Here is a 17,858-nt window from a genome sequence, read left to right on the forward strand (position 1 = left end):
GTTAAACACGCTGAGGTGGATGTAAAAGAAATCCCATGCCACTATTCCAGGAAGAACAGGAAAGTTCTCCTGATGGCCTAGGCAACATTCATCTCTTAACAATACCACCACAAACAGGTCATTAATTACATGGCTGTTTAAGAGGCCTTCCTGTGGACAAATTGGTTGCAGCATTTGCCTGCATTACATCAGTAACAACATACAACATTTCAAATATACTTCATTGGCTGTGAAGTACTTTGGGATATCCTGGGGAATGCGAAAGGCATCTTATAAAAGCAAATTCTTTCTTCTTTATTGTATGGACATTCAAAGTGAGGACATTATTCCCGAATTTCCCTCTAAGCTTCTCTGGGATAATTCTATTCCATTCATGTATTCATATATAGCATGTATTTCACCTAATAGACAGTAGTTTTATATTATATTTAATTTGCTATTTCTCTGTCCAGTTACTTAACTGACTTAAATCTTGATCTAAAATTTTAACTGCACCCTGTGTCTCTACTGCTGTCCCTATTTTAGTTACATTTGGAAATTTGACAAGTTTACAATTGATTTCAGACATCCATGTAATCTATAGGGGTCCAAGCACTGAACCCTATGGGGCTCCACTCAACAGTTAACACTCACCCCCGGCACTACAGCTTTCACAAGTACCCTTGTGAGAATCCCAGGTGCTATAGCTTTCGGTTCAAATCGAAGTCTTTTCCTGTGACATTTTGTCAAAAGCTTTCTGAAAGTCCAAATTAGTAACAGGGAGGCCCATTGTCTGCTTTACTTGTAATATCCACGCAGGAGGGTAAGGAGGTTTCTCAAGCAGTATCGGCCCTAAATTCTGTTCCTTCTTATTGCTGCACAGGTAATCCTCCAACCTATACTTCAGAATGATTTCCATTACTTATCGATTATTAATGCTATGCTTAAAGGCTTATAGATGCATGGGTAACTTTTGTTCCCCTTTGTATGACATTATGTCCATAATTTTAATGGCGAAGTTACAATGTTCATTTTAACTGTTAATACCTCTTTTAAAATAATGGACACAGGAATATTACATAAACATATTAAGCATATATCCACTAACATCGCTACAGGAATTTATAGCCTATACTTACTCTGCTTGCTGTTTCCAGTCTAACTGAACCTCACCAGTACTCGGTGATTCCTTCATGTTGATAGCCAGTTGCACAAATTTCCTCCTTTGTCTCTTTTAGAGCCTTAGGATACATGCCACCTGGCCCAGGAGGCTTGTTAGTCTCTAACTTCTGAAATATCTCTGTCGCTGCTTTCAAAATCCTTTATGATACTGGGTGAAATACAGAAACTGGATGGCAATTTAGTGTCATCCTCTTTAGTGAAAACTTCAGGAAATTATTTATTGAAGTACCTCAACTATTTTCTTCTCCTCAATCTTGCTGCCACTTTTATTCTTTACAATTAAAGAAAGAAAAAGCTTGGATTTACATAGCACCTTTCATGACTTCTACACATCCCAAATCGCTGCACTGCCAATTAATTACTTTTTGAAGTGTGGCCACAGTTATAATGTAGGAAACGTGACAGCCAATTTGCACACAGCAAGTTCCCTCAAACAAATAAATGAACAATTAAACTGTTTTATTAGTGGAGTTGGTCGAGGGATAAATGTTGGACAGGACACAGGGAGAACCCCCTACTCTTCTTTGAATAATCTCACTGGATCTTTTACGTTCACAGGAGAGGGCAGATGATATTTCTTTAAAGTCTGAAAGACGGCACCTCAGTACTGCACTGGAGAATCAACCAAGATTATATGCTCAAATCTCTCCCACCACCATGTGACTCAGAGGTAAGAGTGCTACTGCTGAGCCAAGCCTGACACCAATCCTAATTTCTTCCCTAACTACTGTTAGTGAACAAAAATTCTTTTTATATTGTGCTCAACATTCTTTGTTATATTCAACACTACACTGTCTCATCAGTTTAGGTCAGGTACAGCACGGGTTAGATACAGAGTAAAGCTCCCTCGACACTGTCCCATCAAACACTCCCAGGGCAGGTACAGTACGGGTTAGATACAGAGTAAGGCTCCCTCTACACCATCCCATCAAACACTCCCAGGGCAGGTACAGCACGGGTTAGATACAGAGTAAAGCTCCCTCGACACTGTTCCATCAAACACTCCCAGGGCAGGTACAGCACAGGTTAGATACAGAGTAAAGCTCCCTCGACAGGTTTAAAGGCGGGAGGTTTAGAGGGGATTTGAGAAAGAACTTTTTCACCCAGAGGGTGGTTGGAGTCTGGAACTCACTGCCTGAAAGGGTTGTGGAGGCAGGAACCCTCACAACATTCAAGAAGCATTTGGATGAGCACTTGAAATGCCATAGCATACAAGGCTACGGACCAAATGCTGGAATATGGGATTAGAGTAGACAGGGCTTGATGGCCGGCGCGGACACGATGGGCCGAAGGGCTTCTATCCGTGCTGTATAACTCTATGACTCTATGACACTGTCCCATCAAACACTCCCAGGGCAGGTACAGTACGGGTTAGATACAGAGTAAGGCTCCCTCTACACCATCCCATCAAACACTCCCAGGGCAGGTACAGCACGGGTTAGATACAGAGTAAAGCTCCCTCTACACTGTCCCATCAAACACTCCCAGGGCAGGTACAGCACGGGTTAGATACAGAGTAAAGCTCCCCCTACACTGTCCCATCAAACACTCCCAGGGCAGGTACAGCACGGGTTAGATACAGAGTAAAGCTCCCTCTACACTGTCCCATCAGACACTCCCAGGTTAAATAAAGTTGGGTTCATTGCAGAATAAAGCTCTCTTTTCTCATGCTCCCACAATGGACTTTAATCTCAATCTCAGAAGACAGCCTTCTCTCCAATGTTCCAGTTAACATTTGCACTTCCCTTGCCAGTCAGCTTTATGGCCTTCCCGAATAAGCTGTCGACTTGCATCAACTAGTAATTCGACTGAGATTGAGACTGCTGACCCAGAAAAGTACTTTCATCTTAAATTGGTAATGGCCCCAAGTCTAGATTAGAAAGAACATTCTATACCATTATTCATCCTTTAATAGTACCAGCTGTTACCTATGATCTGTGGTGGAGATGAAATCACTCCCTATAAGGTTATACATTTTGTTCACCCATTTATCACACAGCATTCAGAGCAACTACTTATATTTGTACATTTGTGCCTCTATGCATAGCAACAAAGACAGAACAGCACAAGTGGTAATCTAATGGAGATATCATGAGGATAATTTTAACCCCCAAGAATGGGAGGATTGGGAGTAAAAAATAGTTGCTTTTTTGGAGTGGGATCGCATCCCGGCTCCAATGGGCCCACTTCCTGGTGTGACCCAGGCGTGTTAGGATGCGTATGCGCACGCAACAGGAACCTGGAAGTCCCGTTCCCACTTAAAGCCGGCGGGCCGATAGTTAAAGGGGCAATTTAGGTACTTTAAACATTTGATGTATTCTGAAACAGAAACGGATTTAACCTCTCCTCAACGTGTCTCCAACGGCTTCTGAATCACGCCATAGTATTGGAGGAGAGTTGCTGCCGAAGCTCATCTGGCCCTTTAAACCCGTGACTGACACATCTCAATAAAAGGTGAGGTATTGCAGCAGGCACTCGGCCAAAGGTTTTCCTGAGAGAACTGGGAATTCTGTGTTTTTAGACAGAGTTCTTTGTTGAGACTGAGAATTCTTTTCTTCAGACTAATTTACCAACAGTTTGGACCCCCTGAAACTGACAAGATCAGGATGGGGGGGGGGAGGGGGGGTGCGCAATGGATGAATTCCAGAGTACATCTGAGGGGGAGGCACATCACCATCTGCGGCAGGCATGTTGTGCAGTTCTGGGATCAGCAGTTGCTCAAGACAGAGGTGTGCCACAAGGACCTGGAGAGTAGCAGAGAGGGGACCAACGTTGGGGCTGAGGTCGTAGGAGGCTCTACCCACGTGAGAGGGTCTACGGACAGAGGCTGAGCTTCCTGGACCTCTCTGAGGAGCAGTGCCAATGCAGGCTGAGATTGAGTCGGCAGGTGGTCGCAGACATCTGCAGCTTCCTTCAGGAACAGCTGCTCCCGGCTGGGTCTGGTGGCATTGCCCGTCGCAGTTAAAGTCAACGCTGCCCTCAATTTCTTCGCCTCCGGATCCTCCATTGGTGACATTTCCAGGGTGTGTCAGCCGTCTGCACATAAACGCACAAGGGAGGTGACGGATGGCTTGTTTGCCAGGGCATCCGACGACATCAACTTCCCCGCGACATCAGCCAGACTGAGAGGGCAGTGGGTTTCAACTCTCTGGCTGGCTTCCCACGGGTACAGGGTGCAATTGATTGCACACATGTTGCAATCCGAGAACCTGCACATGAGCCAGGACTGTTCATAAACTGAAAGGGATATCACTCCATCAAAGCACAGCTGGTGTGTGACCACCAGAGGAGGTTTCTGCAGGTGTGTGCCAGATTCCCTGGCAGCTGTCATTTTGCGCAAGTCCAACATCCCGGCCCTCTTCCACGCACATGACAGACTTAGGTGCTGGCTCCTTGGAGACAAGGGATACCCCCTGCAGACATGGCTCATGACACCTCTCAGAAACCCCACCAACGAGGCACAGCAGCGGTTCAACTCGAGCCACATCACCACCAGGTGTATCATTGAACAAGCCATAGGAATGTTAAAGATGCATTTCGGGTGCCTGGATTGAACTGGAGGAGCCATTCAGTGCTCGCCACTAAGGGTGTCAGAATAATCATGATGCGCTTTGTCCTGCACAACATAGAACAGCAGAGTTACATGTGGAGGAGGTCGAATGCGTTCATCAAGCATCCTCATCTGGCAGCAACATTGAAGAGAGGAAGAGGAAGAGGAAGAGGAGGAGGAAAATGAAGATGGGGAACCCATCGCCAGAACAATTGCTGCCTGTGATGCCAGGAATTCCCTCATCTCCTTACAGGTTCTCGTAATGAGATGTGCAAATTGAAGACTTTGAGGTACTCTGGCCGCCTGGAACAACCGCCACCTCCAACCCCATTGGGTCCAATGGGTGTCATCAAATCTTGGCATTCATGATCAAGCAAATAAAATGGCGATTTCACACACGCGATGCAATGATGGCCAAGACGTGGCAATGGTGATAACGATTAAATCTAATGTGTCACAACAAACAAAATAAATAAATGAACATGACATCTCGTCACACACCCTTGGTGAACTTTTTTTTTATTCGTTCACGGGATGTGGGCGTCGCTGGCGAGGCCAGCATTTATTGCCCATCCCTAATTGCCCTTGAGAAGGTGGTGGTGAGCCGCCTTCTTGAACCGCTGCAGTCCGTGTGGTGACGGTTCTCCCACAGTGCTGTTAGGAAGGGAGTTCCAGGATTTTGACCCAGCGACGATGAAGGAACGGCGATATATTTCCAAGTCGGGATGGTGTGTGACTTGGAGGGGAACGTGCAGGTGGTGTTGTTCCCATGTGCCTGCTGCTCTTGTCCTTCCAGGTGGTAGAGGTCGCGGGTTTGGGAGGTGCTGTCGGAGAAGCCTTGGCGAGTTGCTGCAGTGCATCCTGTGGATAGTGCATACTGCAGCCACGGTGCGCCGGTGGTGAAGGGAGTGAATGTTCAGGGTGGTGGATGGGGTGCCAATCAAGCGGGCTGCTTTATCTTGGATGGTGTCGAGCTTCTTGAGTGTTGTTGGAGCTGCACTCATCCAGGCAAGTGGGGAGTATTCCATCACACTCCTGACTTGTGCCTTGTAGATGGTGGAAAGGCTTTGGAGAGTCAGGAGGTGAGTCACTCGCCACAGAATACCCAGCCTCTGACCTGCTGTTGTAGCCACAGTATTTATATGGCTGGTCCAGTTAAGTTTCTGGTCAATGGTGACCCCCAGGATGTTGATGGTGGGGGATTCGGCGATGGTAATGCCGTTGAATGTCAAGGGGAGGTGGTTAGACTCTCTCTTGTTGGAGATGGTCATTGCCTGGCACTTATCTGGCGCGAATGTTACTTGCCACTTGTGAGCCCAAGCCTGGATGTTGTCCAGGTCTTGCTGCATGCGGGCTCGGACTGCTTCATTATCTGAGGGGTTGCGAATGGAACTGAACACTGTGCAGTCATCAGCGAACATCCCCATTTCTGACCTTATGATGGAGGGAAGGTCATTGATGAAGCAGCTGAAGATGGTTGGGCCTAGGACACTGCCCTGAGGAACTCCTGCAGCAATGCCCTGGGGCTGAGATGATTGGCCTCCAACAACCACTACCATCTTCCTTTGTGCTAGGTATGACTCCAGCCACTGGAGAGTTTTTCCCCTGATTCCCATTGACTTCAATTTTACTAGGACTCCTTGGTGCCACACTCGGTCAAATGCTGCCTTGATGTCAAGGGCAGTCACTCTCACCTCACCTCTGGAATTCAGCTCTTTTGTCCATGTTTGGACCAAGGCTGTAATGAGGTCTGGAGCCGAGTGGTCCTGGCGGAACCCAAACTGAGCATCAGTGAGCAGGTTATTGGTGAGTAAGTGCCGCTTGATAGCACTGTCGACGACACCTTCCATCACTTTGCTGATGATTGAGAGTAGACTGATGGGGCGGTAGTTGGCCGGATTGGATTTGTCCTGCTTTTTGTGGACAGGACATACCTGGGCAATTTTCCACATTGTCGGGTAGATGCCAGTGTTGTAGCTGTACTGGAACAGCTTGGCTAGAGGCACAGCTAGTTCTGGAGCACAAGACTTCAGCACTACAGCTGGGATGTTGTCGGGGCCCATAGCCTTTGCTGTATCCAGTGCACTCAGCCGTTTCTTGATATCACGTGGAGTGAATCGAATTGGCTGAAGACTGGCTTCTGTGATGGTGGGGATATCGGGAGGAGGCTGAGATGGATCATCCACTCGGCACTTCTGGCTGAAGATGGTTGCAAACGCTTCAGACTTGTCTTTTGCACTCACGTGCTGGACTCCGCCATCATTGAGAATGGGGATGTTTGCAGAGCCTCCTCCTCCCGTTAGTTGTTTAATTGTCCACCACCATTCACGACTGGATGTGGCAGGACTGCAGAGCTTTGATCTGATCCGTTGGTCGTGGAATCGCTTAGCTCTGTCTATAGCATGTTGCTTCCGCTGTTTAGCATGCATGTAGTCCTGAGTTGTAGCTTCACCAGGTTGGCACCTCATTTTTAGGTACGCCTGGTGCTGCTCCTGGCATGCTCTTCTACACTCCTCATTGAACCAGGGTTGATCCCCTGGCTTGTTGGTAATGGTAGAGTGAGGAATATGCCGGGCCATGAGGTTACAGATTGTGCTGGAATACAATTCTGCTGCTGCTGATGGCCCACAGCGCCTCATGGATGCCCAGTTTTGAGCTGCTAGATCCGTTCTGAATCTATCCCATTTAGCACGGTGGTAGTGTCACACAACACGTTGGATGGTGTCCTCAGTGCGAAGACGGGACTTCATCTCCACGAGGACTGTGCGGTGGTCACTCCTACCAATACTGTCATGGACAGATGCATTTGCGACAGGTAGATTGGTGAGGACGAGGTCAAGTAAGTTTTTCCCTCGTGTTGGTTCGCTCACCACCTGCCGCAGGCCCAGTCTAGCAGCTATGTCCATGTCCTTCAGGACTCGGCCAGCTCGGTCAGTCGTGGTGCTGCCGAGCCACTCTTGGTGATGGACATTGAAGTCCCCCACCCAGAGTACATTTTGTGCCCTTGCTACCCTCAGTGCTTCCTCCAAGTGGTGCTCAACATGGAGGAGGACTGATTCATCATCTGAGGGAGGACGGTAGGTGGTAATCAGCAGGAGGTTTCCTTGCCCATGTTTGACCTGATGCCATGAGATTTCATGGGGTCCAGAGTCAATGTTGAGGACTCCCAGGGCCACTCCCTCCTGACTGTATATCACTGTACCGCCACCTCTGGTGGGTCTGTCCTGCCGGTGGGACAGGACATACCCAGGGATGGTGATGGAAGAGTCTGGGACATTGGCTGAAAGGTATGATTCTGTGAGTATGGCTATGTCAGGCTGTTGCTTGACTAGTCTGTGGGACAAGTCTCCCAATTTTGGCACAAGTCCCCAGATGTTAGTAAGGAGGACCTTGCAGGGTCGACTGGGCTTGGTGTTTTGCCCTTGTCGTGTCCGGTGCCTCGTGGTCCGATGCCTAGTGGTCCGTCCGGTTTTATTCTTATTGTGACTTTTCGTAGCGAGATTTTACAACTGAGTGTCTTGCTAGGCCATTTCAGAGGGCAATTAAGAATCAACCACATTGCTGTGGGTCTGGAGTCACATATAGGCCAGACCGGGTCAGGACGGCAGGTTTCCTTCCCTAAAGGACATTAGTGAACCAGATGGGTTTTTACGACAATCCGGTCGTTTCATGGCCATCATTACTGGTACTCGTATTTTAATTCCAGATTTTTTATTTAATTAATTGAATTTAATTAATTAATTGAATTTAAATTCGCCAGCTGCCGTGGCGGGATTTGAGCTCATGACTCTGGATTTTAGTCCAGGCCTCTGGATTACTAGTCCAGTAACATAACCACTATGCTACCGTACCCGTACTACAACGGCTTAGCCTTTCTCTTTCTAGTGCTTCTATGTGGTGCATCCCCTGTGGCTTCAGCAGAGGTAGAGGAAGGCTGCTCAGATCCCTGCCCTGGCTGCTGAGATGCTTTCAGCCTATGACATTTGGGTTTTGGAGCCCGTGACGGCCCCGCCAAAGAAGACTGCTCCACCTGCACCTGTGCAGGGGCAGACTCGGCCATTGGGAGTGGAGGCAGCATTGCGGGTACTGGTTGTGGGGGGGGGGGGGGGGGGGGGAGGGGCAATGGATGAGATATGGGAGTGCTTTGAGTGGAGTCCCCACTTCCATGTCCCCATTTGCCATGAGCCCTCCCGGGTCAGCGCAGCATCACTGCCATCACTCTGCTGGAGAGCAGCTTGGTGAGCAGATGTGCTGCGTTGTAAGGCCGCCAATAAGGTATCTGTCAGCCTGTTTAAAGTGGCAGACACCTTGGCATCCAGAGTCTGCATGGCCATTGTCGTGGCCTGCGTGGACTCATTTGAGATCCGTGCTTGAAGCTCATTGGAGGCTGCTACTCTCTCCATCGCAGACATTCTTCTATTTACCTGCACCAACAATCCACTAGTGATGGAGTTGGGCTCCTCCATCCTCTCTGCTATTATAGAATGTGTGCGTGGCATGTTTGCCAGTACCTCGCAAAGGTGCAGCTGTACCTCAATCAATCTCCTTCTCAACGATGGCCCCCCGCTGGGGTTCAACATCTGTGTCCAGCTGAGCAGAGCTTGGAGAGGAGTGCACCTCCCGACACGGACTCTCCACAGCTGCCCCTGTCACCAGTGCCTGCTCGTGCTCACTTGTGAGTGGTGAAAACCCAACTATCTGTCCAACAGGAACCACCGAAGTGCCAGGATCTGCGGGGGTGCGTGGCTGTAAGTCATGTGACGCTGCATCCTCAGAAGAAATGAGATCCTCTGAGGAATCACTTTCTTCCATTTCGGCAGATTCTTCTTGAAGGCGGGAAGGCGCCGAGAGACAAGACAAACTGACACTGGAAAAGTGACAATCTTTCCAATGACCGTACTGAGGTCTGGAACAGTTCAATCGTTGATCAAATCAATTCATCGTGCATGTGAAAGATGTTAAAGTTCTGTCACTGGCCATCTGTGGGTTGCCAGTCTCTCCTATTTCCAATGGAAAGGAATGGAAGAGTCCGACCTATCTCCATTGCCTCCTCCTCCTCCACATCTGTCAGTTCCACTATGTGGGGGACCACCTCCAGTTCTGGTCCTCTCCCTTGCGTTTTGCGCTCTCTTCTCCGACAAGGGGACAAACACCAGACCTGTGAGTGGCTGAATGTGACCTATTCACCCTATGAATGAATTGCTTTGGGGTGAGGCTGACCATGAAAGAGATGCATCAGAGGGTGACTATCAGACAGATTCATCACATTGCATCAGGGTGAGTGGCAGTGGTGGGTGAATAAATGGGCAGTTGAGGAAGTGCATAGAAAGTGAAGGATGGTTGATGCTGAAACTTAAGTGGGTGTGAGGAGTGATGTGATGGAGTGGGCATGGCAACACACCGTGACGGGGGAGGGGGGTGTTGAACAAGACAGGATGTGGGTGAATCAGAAAATGTACTCACTTTTCCTGACCTGGTTAGGCCGTTAAAACACTTCCTGCACTGTAGCCAAGACCTGGGCACCGTGCTCCTGCTGCTCACCTCCTCTGCCACGCCTTCTTGGTGACAGAGCAAGTTTCTTGCTCCTATTAGCTGGGTCCAGCACCTCCCTCCTGCTTCGCACAGCAGCCAGTAGAACCTCAAGGGACACATTGGTGAACCTGGGTGCTGCCCTTACTCGATGCCCTTCCGTCTCAATGTTTCTTCCTTTCTCCTTCAAAATCCATTTTTGCATTGGCCCTTTAACTAGTGGAGTTCACATCATGGTCTGGGGGTCCGTGTTACGCCTGCTGCGCGGCTTGGAGACGCAAAAGCCGGAAATAAAATTAAGTGCTTTCAATCGAGTTGCGATTACTCAATCCAACGCGCTAAAATTATTCAAAAGCAAAATCCTGTGGATGCTGGAAATCTTAAATAAGAACAGAAAATGCTGGAAAGGTTCAGCAAGTGAGGCAGTGTCTGTGGAGAAAGAAACAGAGTTAATGGTCCAGGTCGATGACCTTGCGTCAGAACTGGAAAACATTAACTCTTTTAACTTCTTCCAGTTCTGACGAAGGGTCTTCGACTTGAAACCATTAACTCTGTTTCTTTCTCCACAGATGCTGCCTCACTTGCTGAACTTTTCCAGCACTTTGTGTTTTTGTTTGTGCTAAAATTATTTCCGGGTTTCCCACGCGATTATTTATCCGCCCGTTGAGTTCCCACCGCCGTGCTAAAATCGTGCTCCACGTGACACAGATCGTTCTCGTGGCCAAGGATTTGAATTTTTAAAAACAGAAAGGAGGCAGTGGATGAAGGTGTTGTTGTTGTTGTTGTTGTTGTTGACCAGATGAGACAAACTGTCATCTGAGGAACAGATGCTCAATGTGGGAGCCAGTAGGGAAATGAAGCAATGTGACCCCAAGGTATTATCAACTGATCCGATTTGGTTCAGCTGCTCTATTTTACACTTGAGAAAGAAACTATAAAAGATTACATTATACATTGTATACATTAACGATTTGGACTTAAACATAGGGGCCATGATTAAGAAATGTGCGGATGACACAAAGATAGACCTTGTGGCTGATAGTGAGGAGGAAAGCTGAAGACTGCAGGAAGATATCAATGGACTGGTCAGATGGGCAGAAAAGTGGCAAATGGAGTTCAATCCAGAGAAGTGTGAGGTGATGCATTTGGGGAGAGCAAACAAGGCAAGGGAGTGCACAATAAGTGGGAGGATACTGAGAGGTGTAGAGGAAGTGAGGGAGCTTGGAGTGCATGTCCACAGATCCCTGAAGGTAGCAGGACAGGTAGATAAGGTGGTTAAGAAGGCATATGGAATGCTTTGCTTTATTAGCCAAGGCACAGAATATGAAAGCAGGGAGGTTATGCTGGAACTGTATAAAACACTAGTTAGGCCACAGTTTGAGTACTGCACACAGTTCTGGTCACCACATTACAGGAAAGATGTGATTGCACTAGAGAGGGTACAGAGGAGATTTACGAGGATGTTGCCAGGACTGGAGAATTTTAGCTATGAGGAAAGAATGGATAGGCTGGGTTGTTTTCCTTGGAACAGAGGAGACTGAGGGGAGATTTAATTGAGGTGTACAAAATTATGAGGGGCTGAGATAGAGTGGATAGGAAGGACCTATTTCCCTTAGCGGAGGGGCCAATAACCAGGGGGCATAGATTTAAAGTGATTGGTAGAAGGATTAGAGGAAATGAGGAAAAACATTTTGACCCAGAGGATTGTGGGGGTCTGGAACTCACTGCCTGAGAGGGTGGGAGAGGGAGAAACCCTCAACTCATTTAAAAAATACCTGGATGTGCACCTGAAGAGCCGTGACCTGCAGGGCAATGGACCAAATGCGGGAAAGTGAGATTAGGTTGGGTGGCTCGTTTCTCAGCTGGCGCGGACACGATGGGCCGAATGGCCTCCTTCTGTGCTGTAAATTTTCTATGATTCTCTATGAGAACTTACTGTTGCAACTGGTTAGCAAAATATTTTCTTGCAGTGAATCCGTCTTTTTTCTCTCTCTCTCTATGTTGGTCTTTCTCATGTGCAGCCATGTGCACAGAAAATTTCCAGTCAATTTTGTAGTTGGAAGAAAAAAAAGATTTGCATTTCTATAGCGCCTTTCACGTGCTCAGGACGCTCCAAAGCACTTTACAACCAATGAAGTACTTTTTGAAGTGTAGTCCCTGTTGTAATGTAGGAAACACACAGCTAATGTGCGCACAGCAAGATCCCACAAACAGCAATGTGATAATGACCGGATAATTTGTCTTAGTGATGTTGGCTAAGGGCTAAATATGGGACACCAGGGAAACCTCCCCTGCTCTTCTTCGAAAAGTACCATAGGATCTTTTATGTCCGCCTGAGGGGTCAGAAGGGGCCTCAGTTTAACATCTCATCCGAAAGACGGCACCCCTGACAGTGCAGCACTCTTTCAGTATTGCATTAGAACATCAGCCTAGATCTTGTGCTGAAGTCTCTGAAGTGGGGCTTGAACCCACAAACTTCTGACTCAGAGGGGAGAGTGTTATCACTGAGCCAAGGCTGACAGGGCGAGTAACATAGCAACAGTTTCAAGCATATCTTTAGTGCCCCTAGTCCACCTATAGGAACAGGAGTGGGCCATTCAGCCCCTCAAGCCCGTTCTGCCATTCTATTAGATAATGGCTGATCTGTTGCTCAACTCAACTTTATCCGTCTTTTTCTCCATGTTCCTTGATATTGTTAACTAACGAAAACCTGTCAATCTCAGCGTTGAAAATTTCAATTGGCCCAGAATCCTCATGCCGTATTGGGGAGGGGGGGAGGGGAAAAGAGTTTTCCAGATTTTCACTATCCACAGTGTTTCCTTAGTGCATTTCTAGTAATCCTGAATCCCATTTGTTGACAAAAACCTGCCCAGTTCCTTCTTGAAACCCATTAATGTTTCTTGTTCCACCAGAGCCAGTAATCTGTTCCAAATATTTAACCACACTTTTAGTAAAACAGTTCTTCCTGCATTGACTATTTTCTTTTGTTGTCCTGAATTTGTAAATATGACCCCTTGTGCTTAAGTTCTGCACATAGCATGAAAGCTTACTTGGATCCCAGGAGGCACTAAAAAGTGAAATTCTATGGGTACAATGCAGACACTTCCCCTCAAAGAAAAAGGGTGGCGCTGCCAAATTTAGAGCCCCCTGGTTGTCTAGAAGTATACGGGGCAAGATAAAGCAGAAAAAGAAAGCTTATGACTGTCATAGAAAACTAAATACTGCAGAAAGCCTAGAGGAGTATAGAAAGTACAGGGATGATGTAAAAAAGGAAATAAGGAAAGCAAAGAGAGGGCATGAAAAAATATAAGCTAGTAAGATTAAAGAAAACCCAAAGATGTTTTATCAGTGCATTAGGAACAAGAGGACAGCTAAGGAAAAGGTGGGACCTATCAGGGATGATAAGGGTAACTTGTGTGTAGAAGCAGAGGATGTGGGTAGGGTTTTAAATGAATATTTTGTCTCCGTATTCACAAAGGAAAGGGATGATCTGGACATAGTAGTTAAAGAGGAGAGGTGTGAAATATTGGATAAGGTAAACATAACGAGAGAGGAAGTACTAGAGGGACTGGAATCCTTGAAAGTTGATAAGTCACCAGGGCCGGATGGATTGTTTCCCAGGCTATTGAAGGAAGCCAGGGAGGAAATAGCGGATGCTCTGAGGATCATTTTCCAATCCTCACTAGATACAGGGGAGGTACCGGAGGATTGGAAGACTGCAAACGTAGTACCATTGTTTAAAAAGGGTACGAGGGAAAGGCCGAACAATTATAGGCCGGTCAGTCTTACCTCGGTGGTGGGCAAACTATTAGAATCAATACTGAGAGATAGGATAAACTGTCACTTGGAAAGGCATGGTTTAATCAGGGATAGTCAGGGAAGGTCATGCCTTACAAATCTAATTAAATTCTTTGAGGAAGTGACTTGGAGGATTGATGAGGGTAGTGCAGTGGATGTTGTCTACATGGATTTTAGTAAGGCATTTGACAAGGTCCCACATGGCAGACTGGTCAGAAAGGTAAAAGCCCATGGGATACAGGGAAATGTGACGAATTGGATCCAAAATTGGCTCAGTAACAGGAAACAAAGGGTAAAAGTCAATGGATGTCTTTGCGAATGGAAATCTGTTTCCAGTGGTGTGCCACAGGGCTCAGTGTTGGGTCCCTTGCTGTTTGTGCTATATATTAATGATTTGGACTTGAATGTAGGGGGCATGATTGGCAAATTTGCAGATGACACAAAAATGAACCGTGTAGTTGATAGTGAAGAGGATAGCTGTAGACTCCAAGATGATATCAATGGGTTGGTGGAGTGGGTGGAAAAGTGGCAAATGGAGTTCAACCCGGAGAAGTGTGAGGTAATGCACTTAGGGAGGGCAAACAGTAAAAGGGAATACGCAGTAAATGGGAATATATTGAGAGGGGTAGAGGAAGTGAGAGACCTTGGAGTGCATGTGCACAGGTCCCTGAAGGTGGCAGTACAGGTAGATAAGGTTGTGAAGAAGGCATACGGAATGCTCTCCGTTATTAGCTGAGGTATAGAATACAAAAGCAGGGATGTAATGATGGAACTGCATAAAACGCTGGTAAGGCCACAGCTGGAGTATTGTGCGCAGTTCTGGTCACCACATTACAGGAAGGATGTAATTGCTGTGGAGAGAGTGCAGAGAAGATTTACAAGAATGTTGCCAGGGCTTGAAAATTGCAGCTACGAGGAGAGATTGGATAGGCTGGGGTTGTTTTCCTTGGAGCAGAGGAGGCTGAGGGGAGACTTGATTGAGGTGTACAAAATTATGAGGGGCCCAGATAGAGTAGACAGGAAGTACCTGTTTCCCCTAGTGGAGAGTTCAAGAACTAGAGGACATAGATTTAAGCTGATTGGTGGAAGGATTAGAGGGGACATGAGAAAAACTTTTTTACCCAGAGGGTGGTGGGTGTATGGAATTTGCTGCCCGAATTGTTGGTAGAGGCAGGGACCCTCAACTCTTTTAAAAAGTACCTGGACCTGCACCTAAAGTGCTGTAAGCTGCAGGGCTACAGACCGGGTGCTGGAAGGTGGGATTAGAATGGGCACCTGGTTGTTTTTCGAGACAGCACGGACACGATGGGCCGAATAGCCCCCTTCTGTGCTGTATCTTTTCTATTGTTCTATGGAGGATAGCAACAGACTTCAGGGGGACACAGACAGACTGGTGAAATGGGCAGGCACATGACAGATGGAATTTAACACAGAGAAGTGTGAAGTGATACATTCTGGAAGAGTGTGGAGAGGCAATATAAACTAAATGGTACAACTTTGTACGGGGTGCAGAAACAGAGAGACTTGGAAGTTCTCGCACACAAATCTTTGAATGTTGTGGACAACATCTGTTGGACTATAACCTGGTGTTGTAAGACTCCTTACATACATATGTTGAGGGTCCTAATACTTAGCCAAATCAGATAATTCTCCTGAACACAGACAAATCACTAGTACGGAAAAATGAATACCATAAAATGCAATAATCACCAAACCGTACCCCTTTGTATAAAAGAATCTCAGCTGCCTTCGTTCTGTCAGGTTGTGGTAGTTTCCGACACTCCACCTGCACGTGAAGGTCTCCTGTTCTGGTGAGCGGCATTCTGTGATCCTGGGCCCTTCCAAAGGAACTGTAGGGGAAGGAGGGATATACTGGGGATAGTGCAACACATTGAAAAACACTCTAACCATGTTCCAGGAATGCACTCAGTCTGTTTTCTAAGACCTTGCACACAGTGCACAATTGTTTGTGACACAAAAGACTAACAGAACATTACTGAAATCCTGCACCTCTTTCACTCCTTGAAGCACACTCTGCCATTACACAATCTGTTTTATGATGGAGGGATCAGTAATCTGGCAATGCCAATACTTGAACCCTCAATACAGAATTCATATTGATCTGTTCATGGCGACTCTTTCCCACCCAGGTCAATCTCTCCTTTTCTCCCAAAGTAACTGAGCCACGCTGTGGTTCGACAGTGGCCAGCCGCCCATGGATGCCTCATTCTTCAACCATAGGCCTTGGCACAGAGAAGGGAAGCAGGGGAATGGAAGGAAGAGTTGCCGCACTTGGTTGCTCTTTTGTAGACCTCCTAGAAGCCTCTTTCAGGTCAGAGGTCTGGGAACAGGTTGCCTGCTCTCGGGCAGGGAGGGTGCATGGTGCAGGGAGATGCTGAAGAAATAACCACCTAGAAACACCCTGGATTCCATTCAGAATACAAACCTACAGCTTCCCGTCCCTTCACATGGTTCCTGATTGTATTTTCTCCTCCAATATCTTTCACTGCCCTTCCTCCTTTGTTGAAGGCGTTGACTCCTTTCTGTGCTATGATTCCACAGGCACAAATCGCCCTCTGGTACTTTACGAAATTGATCATCCTTCCTGTGCTAACCTTGACAGAAAGTGTCAGCAGACTATTCAACCATGGGGGCAACACCGGAAAGTCCAATCCCGTCCTCACCTGACAGTGACATACCATCAGGGGTCAGTAGATCATGTTAACAGTAGTGGGACCCCTGGCTCATCTCCCCCACCCTAACCCAGTGATATTAACATCAACTGTAGTGCCCCTAACACTGCACCAGATGAAATCAGCTAACTCAGCACAACCTTGGGACCTTCTTGATCGATGACTCAGCTATTGATTACCTAAACCAGCAAAGGCAATGGAGAGTAGTCAGTTAGTGACTGTCTAACTCACTCACTTTTAACATACTGTTTAAGGAGAGTCTCTGAAATAAACCCTAACAATACTTTGTGTGGTCTCTCACGTTATTAATTATCATGCTTTTTATTACTCAACTCACCTTCTATTGATTGTGATGTTGGAAGGAAGACTTTTAAAACGTTGCTGAATTCACTGAAATTGCCGACGTTGGGATATCTGCATCGCAGTCGGACCACGTAGTCCTTGCCCGTCGCAAAGCCGTAGAGTGGCTGCGGTGGATGCTGGCTCGGCAAAGTTTCAATCTGTGAAGACAGGGGAATTCAGCAAAGGGCACACTCACAGTCACCATTTCGTTGCAGAGAAGGGGATGAAACAAAGAGGCAGCAAGGGCAGGAATTAGAAACCAAGTTCGCATTAGATTTCCAGAACCAACCCCCACATTCACTCATTATGTTTTATTGACAGAAAAGCAAAATGTAAATGTTTTAAATGTCCATCATGCATACCTTACACACTGGCCTGGCCATTTTCATTGGTCGCTGCTGATGCAGTTGTTAATGGTCAGGCCTCCAGTGTACATAAGCAAATATGAAATGAGAAAGTGTCATTTGGCCCATCACGCCCACTCCTTCCAACAGACCAGGTACAATTTCCAATACGTCTTCTCAACTTATTTAATCTCCTGGGGACACGAGTAAAACTCAAAGACGTAATACCCTGAAATTTCTTCTGACCTCCCCCCGCCTATAATAAAATGAAAGCTGGCATTATAATTGGTTCTTTTGCAGGATCTCAAACTAAACAACTCCTTGACTGAACTGATCTGTGTTTTCTCATTTCAGATGCTGACCGACCCCTGCTGTGTATTCCAACATTTGCAGTTTTTCTTTCTGAAGCATTAGAATCTATACTATTCATCCAGAACCAGT

At 46.9% G+C, this 17,858-nt stretch overlaps 1 protein-coding gene across 2 annotated transcripts in view; it reads right to left on the reverse strand.

The window, feature by feature from the left end:
* Positions 1-17,858, reverse strand: part of LOC137320682 (growth hormone receptor-like) — a 221,288-nt gene that overhangs the window by 38,281 nt on the left and 165,149 nt on the right. For both annotated transcript variants that reach the window (XM_067982360.1, XM_067982361.1), the window contains 2 exons: positions 17,069-17,231; positions 15,759-15,888 (listed from right to left, as the gene is read on the reverse strand). In XM_067982360.1, coding sequence (XP_067838461.1) covers positions 15,759-15,888; positions 17,069-17,231 — 293 coding nt within the window. The remainder of the gene's footprint in view (positions 1-15,758; positions 15,889-17,068; positions 17,232-17,858) is intronic.

The sequence above is a fragment of the Heptranchias perlo genome, chromosome 4 (genome assembly GCF_035084215.1).
Source record: "Heptranchias perlo isolate sHepPer1 chromosome 4, sHepPer1.hap1, whole genome shotgun sequence".
Taxonomy (NCBI): domain Eukaryota; kingdom Metazoa; phylum Chordata; class Chondrichthyes; order Hexanchiformes; family Hexanchidae; genus Heptranchias; species Heptranchias perlo.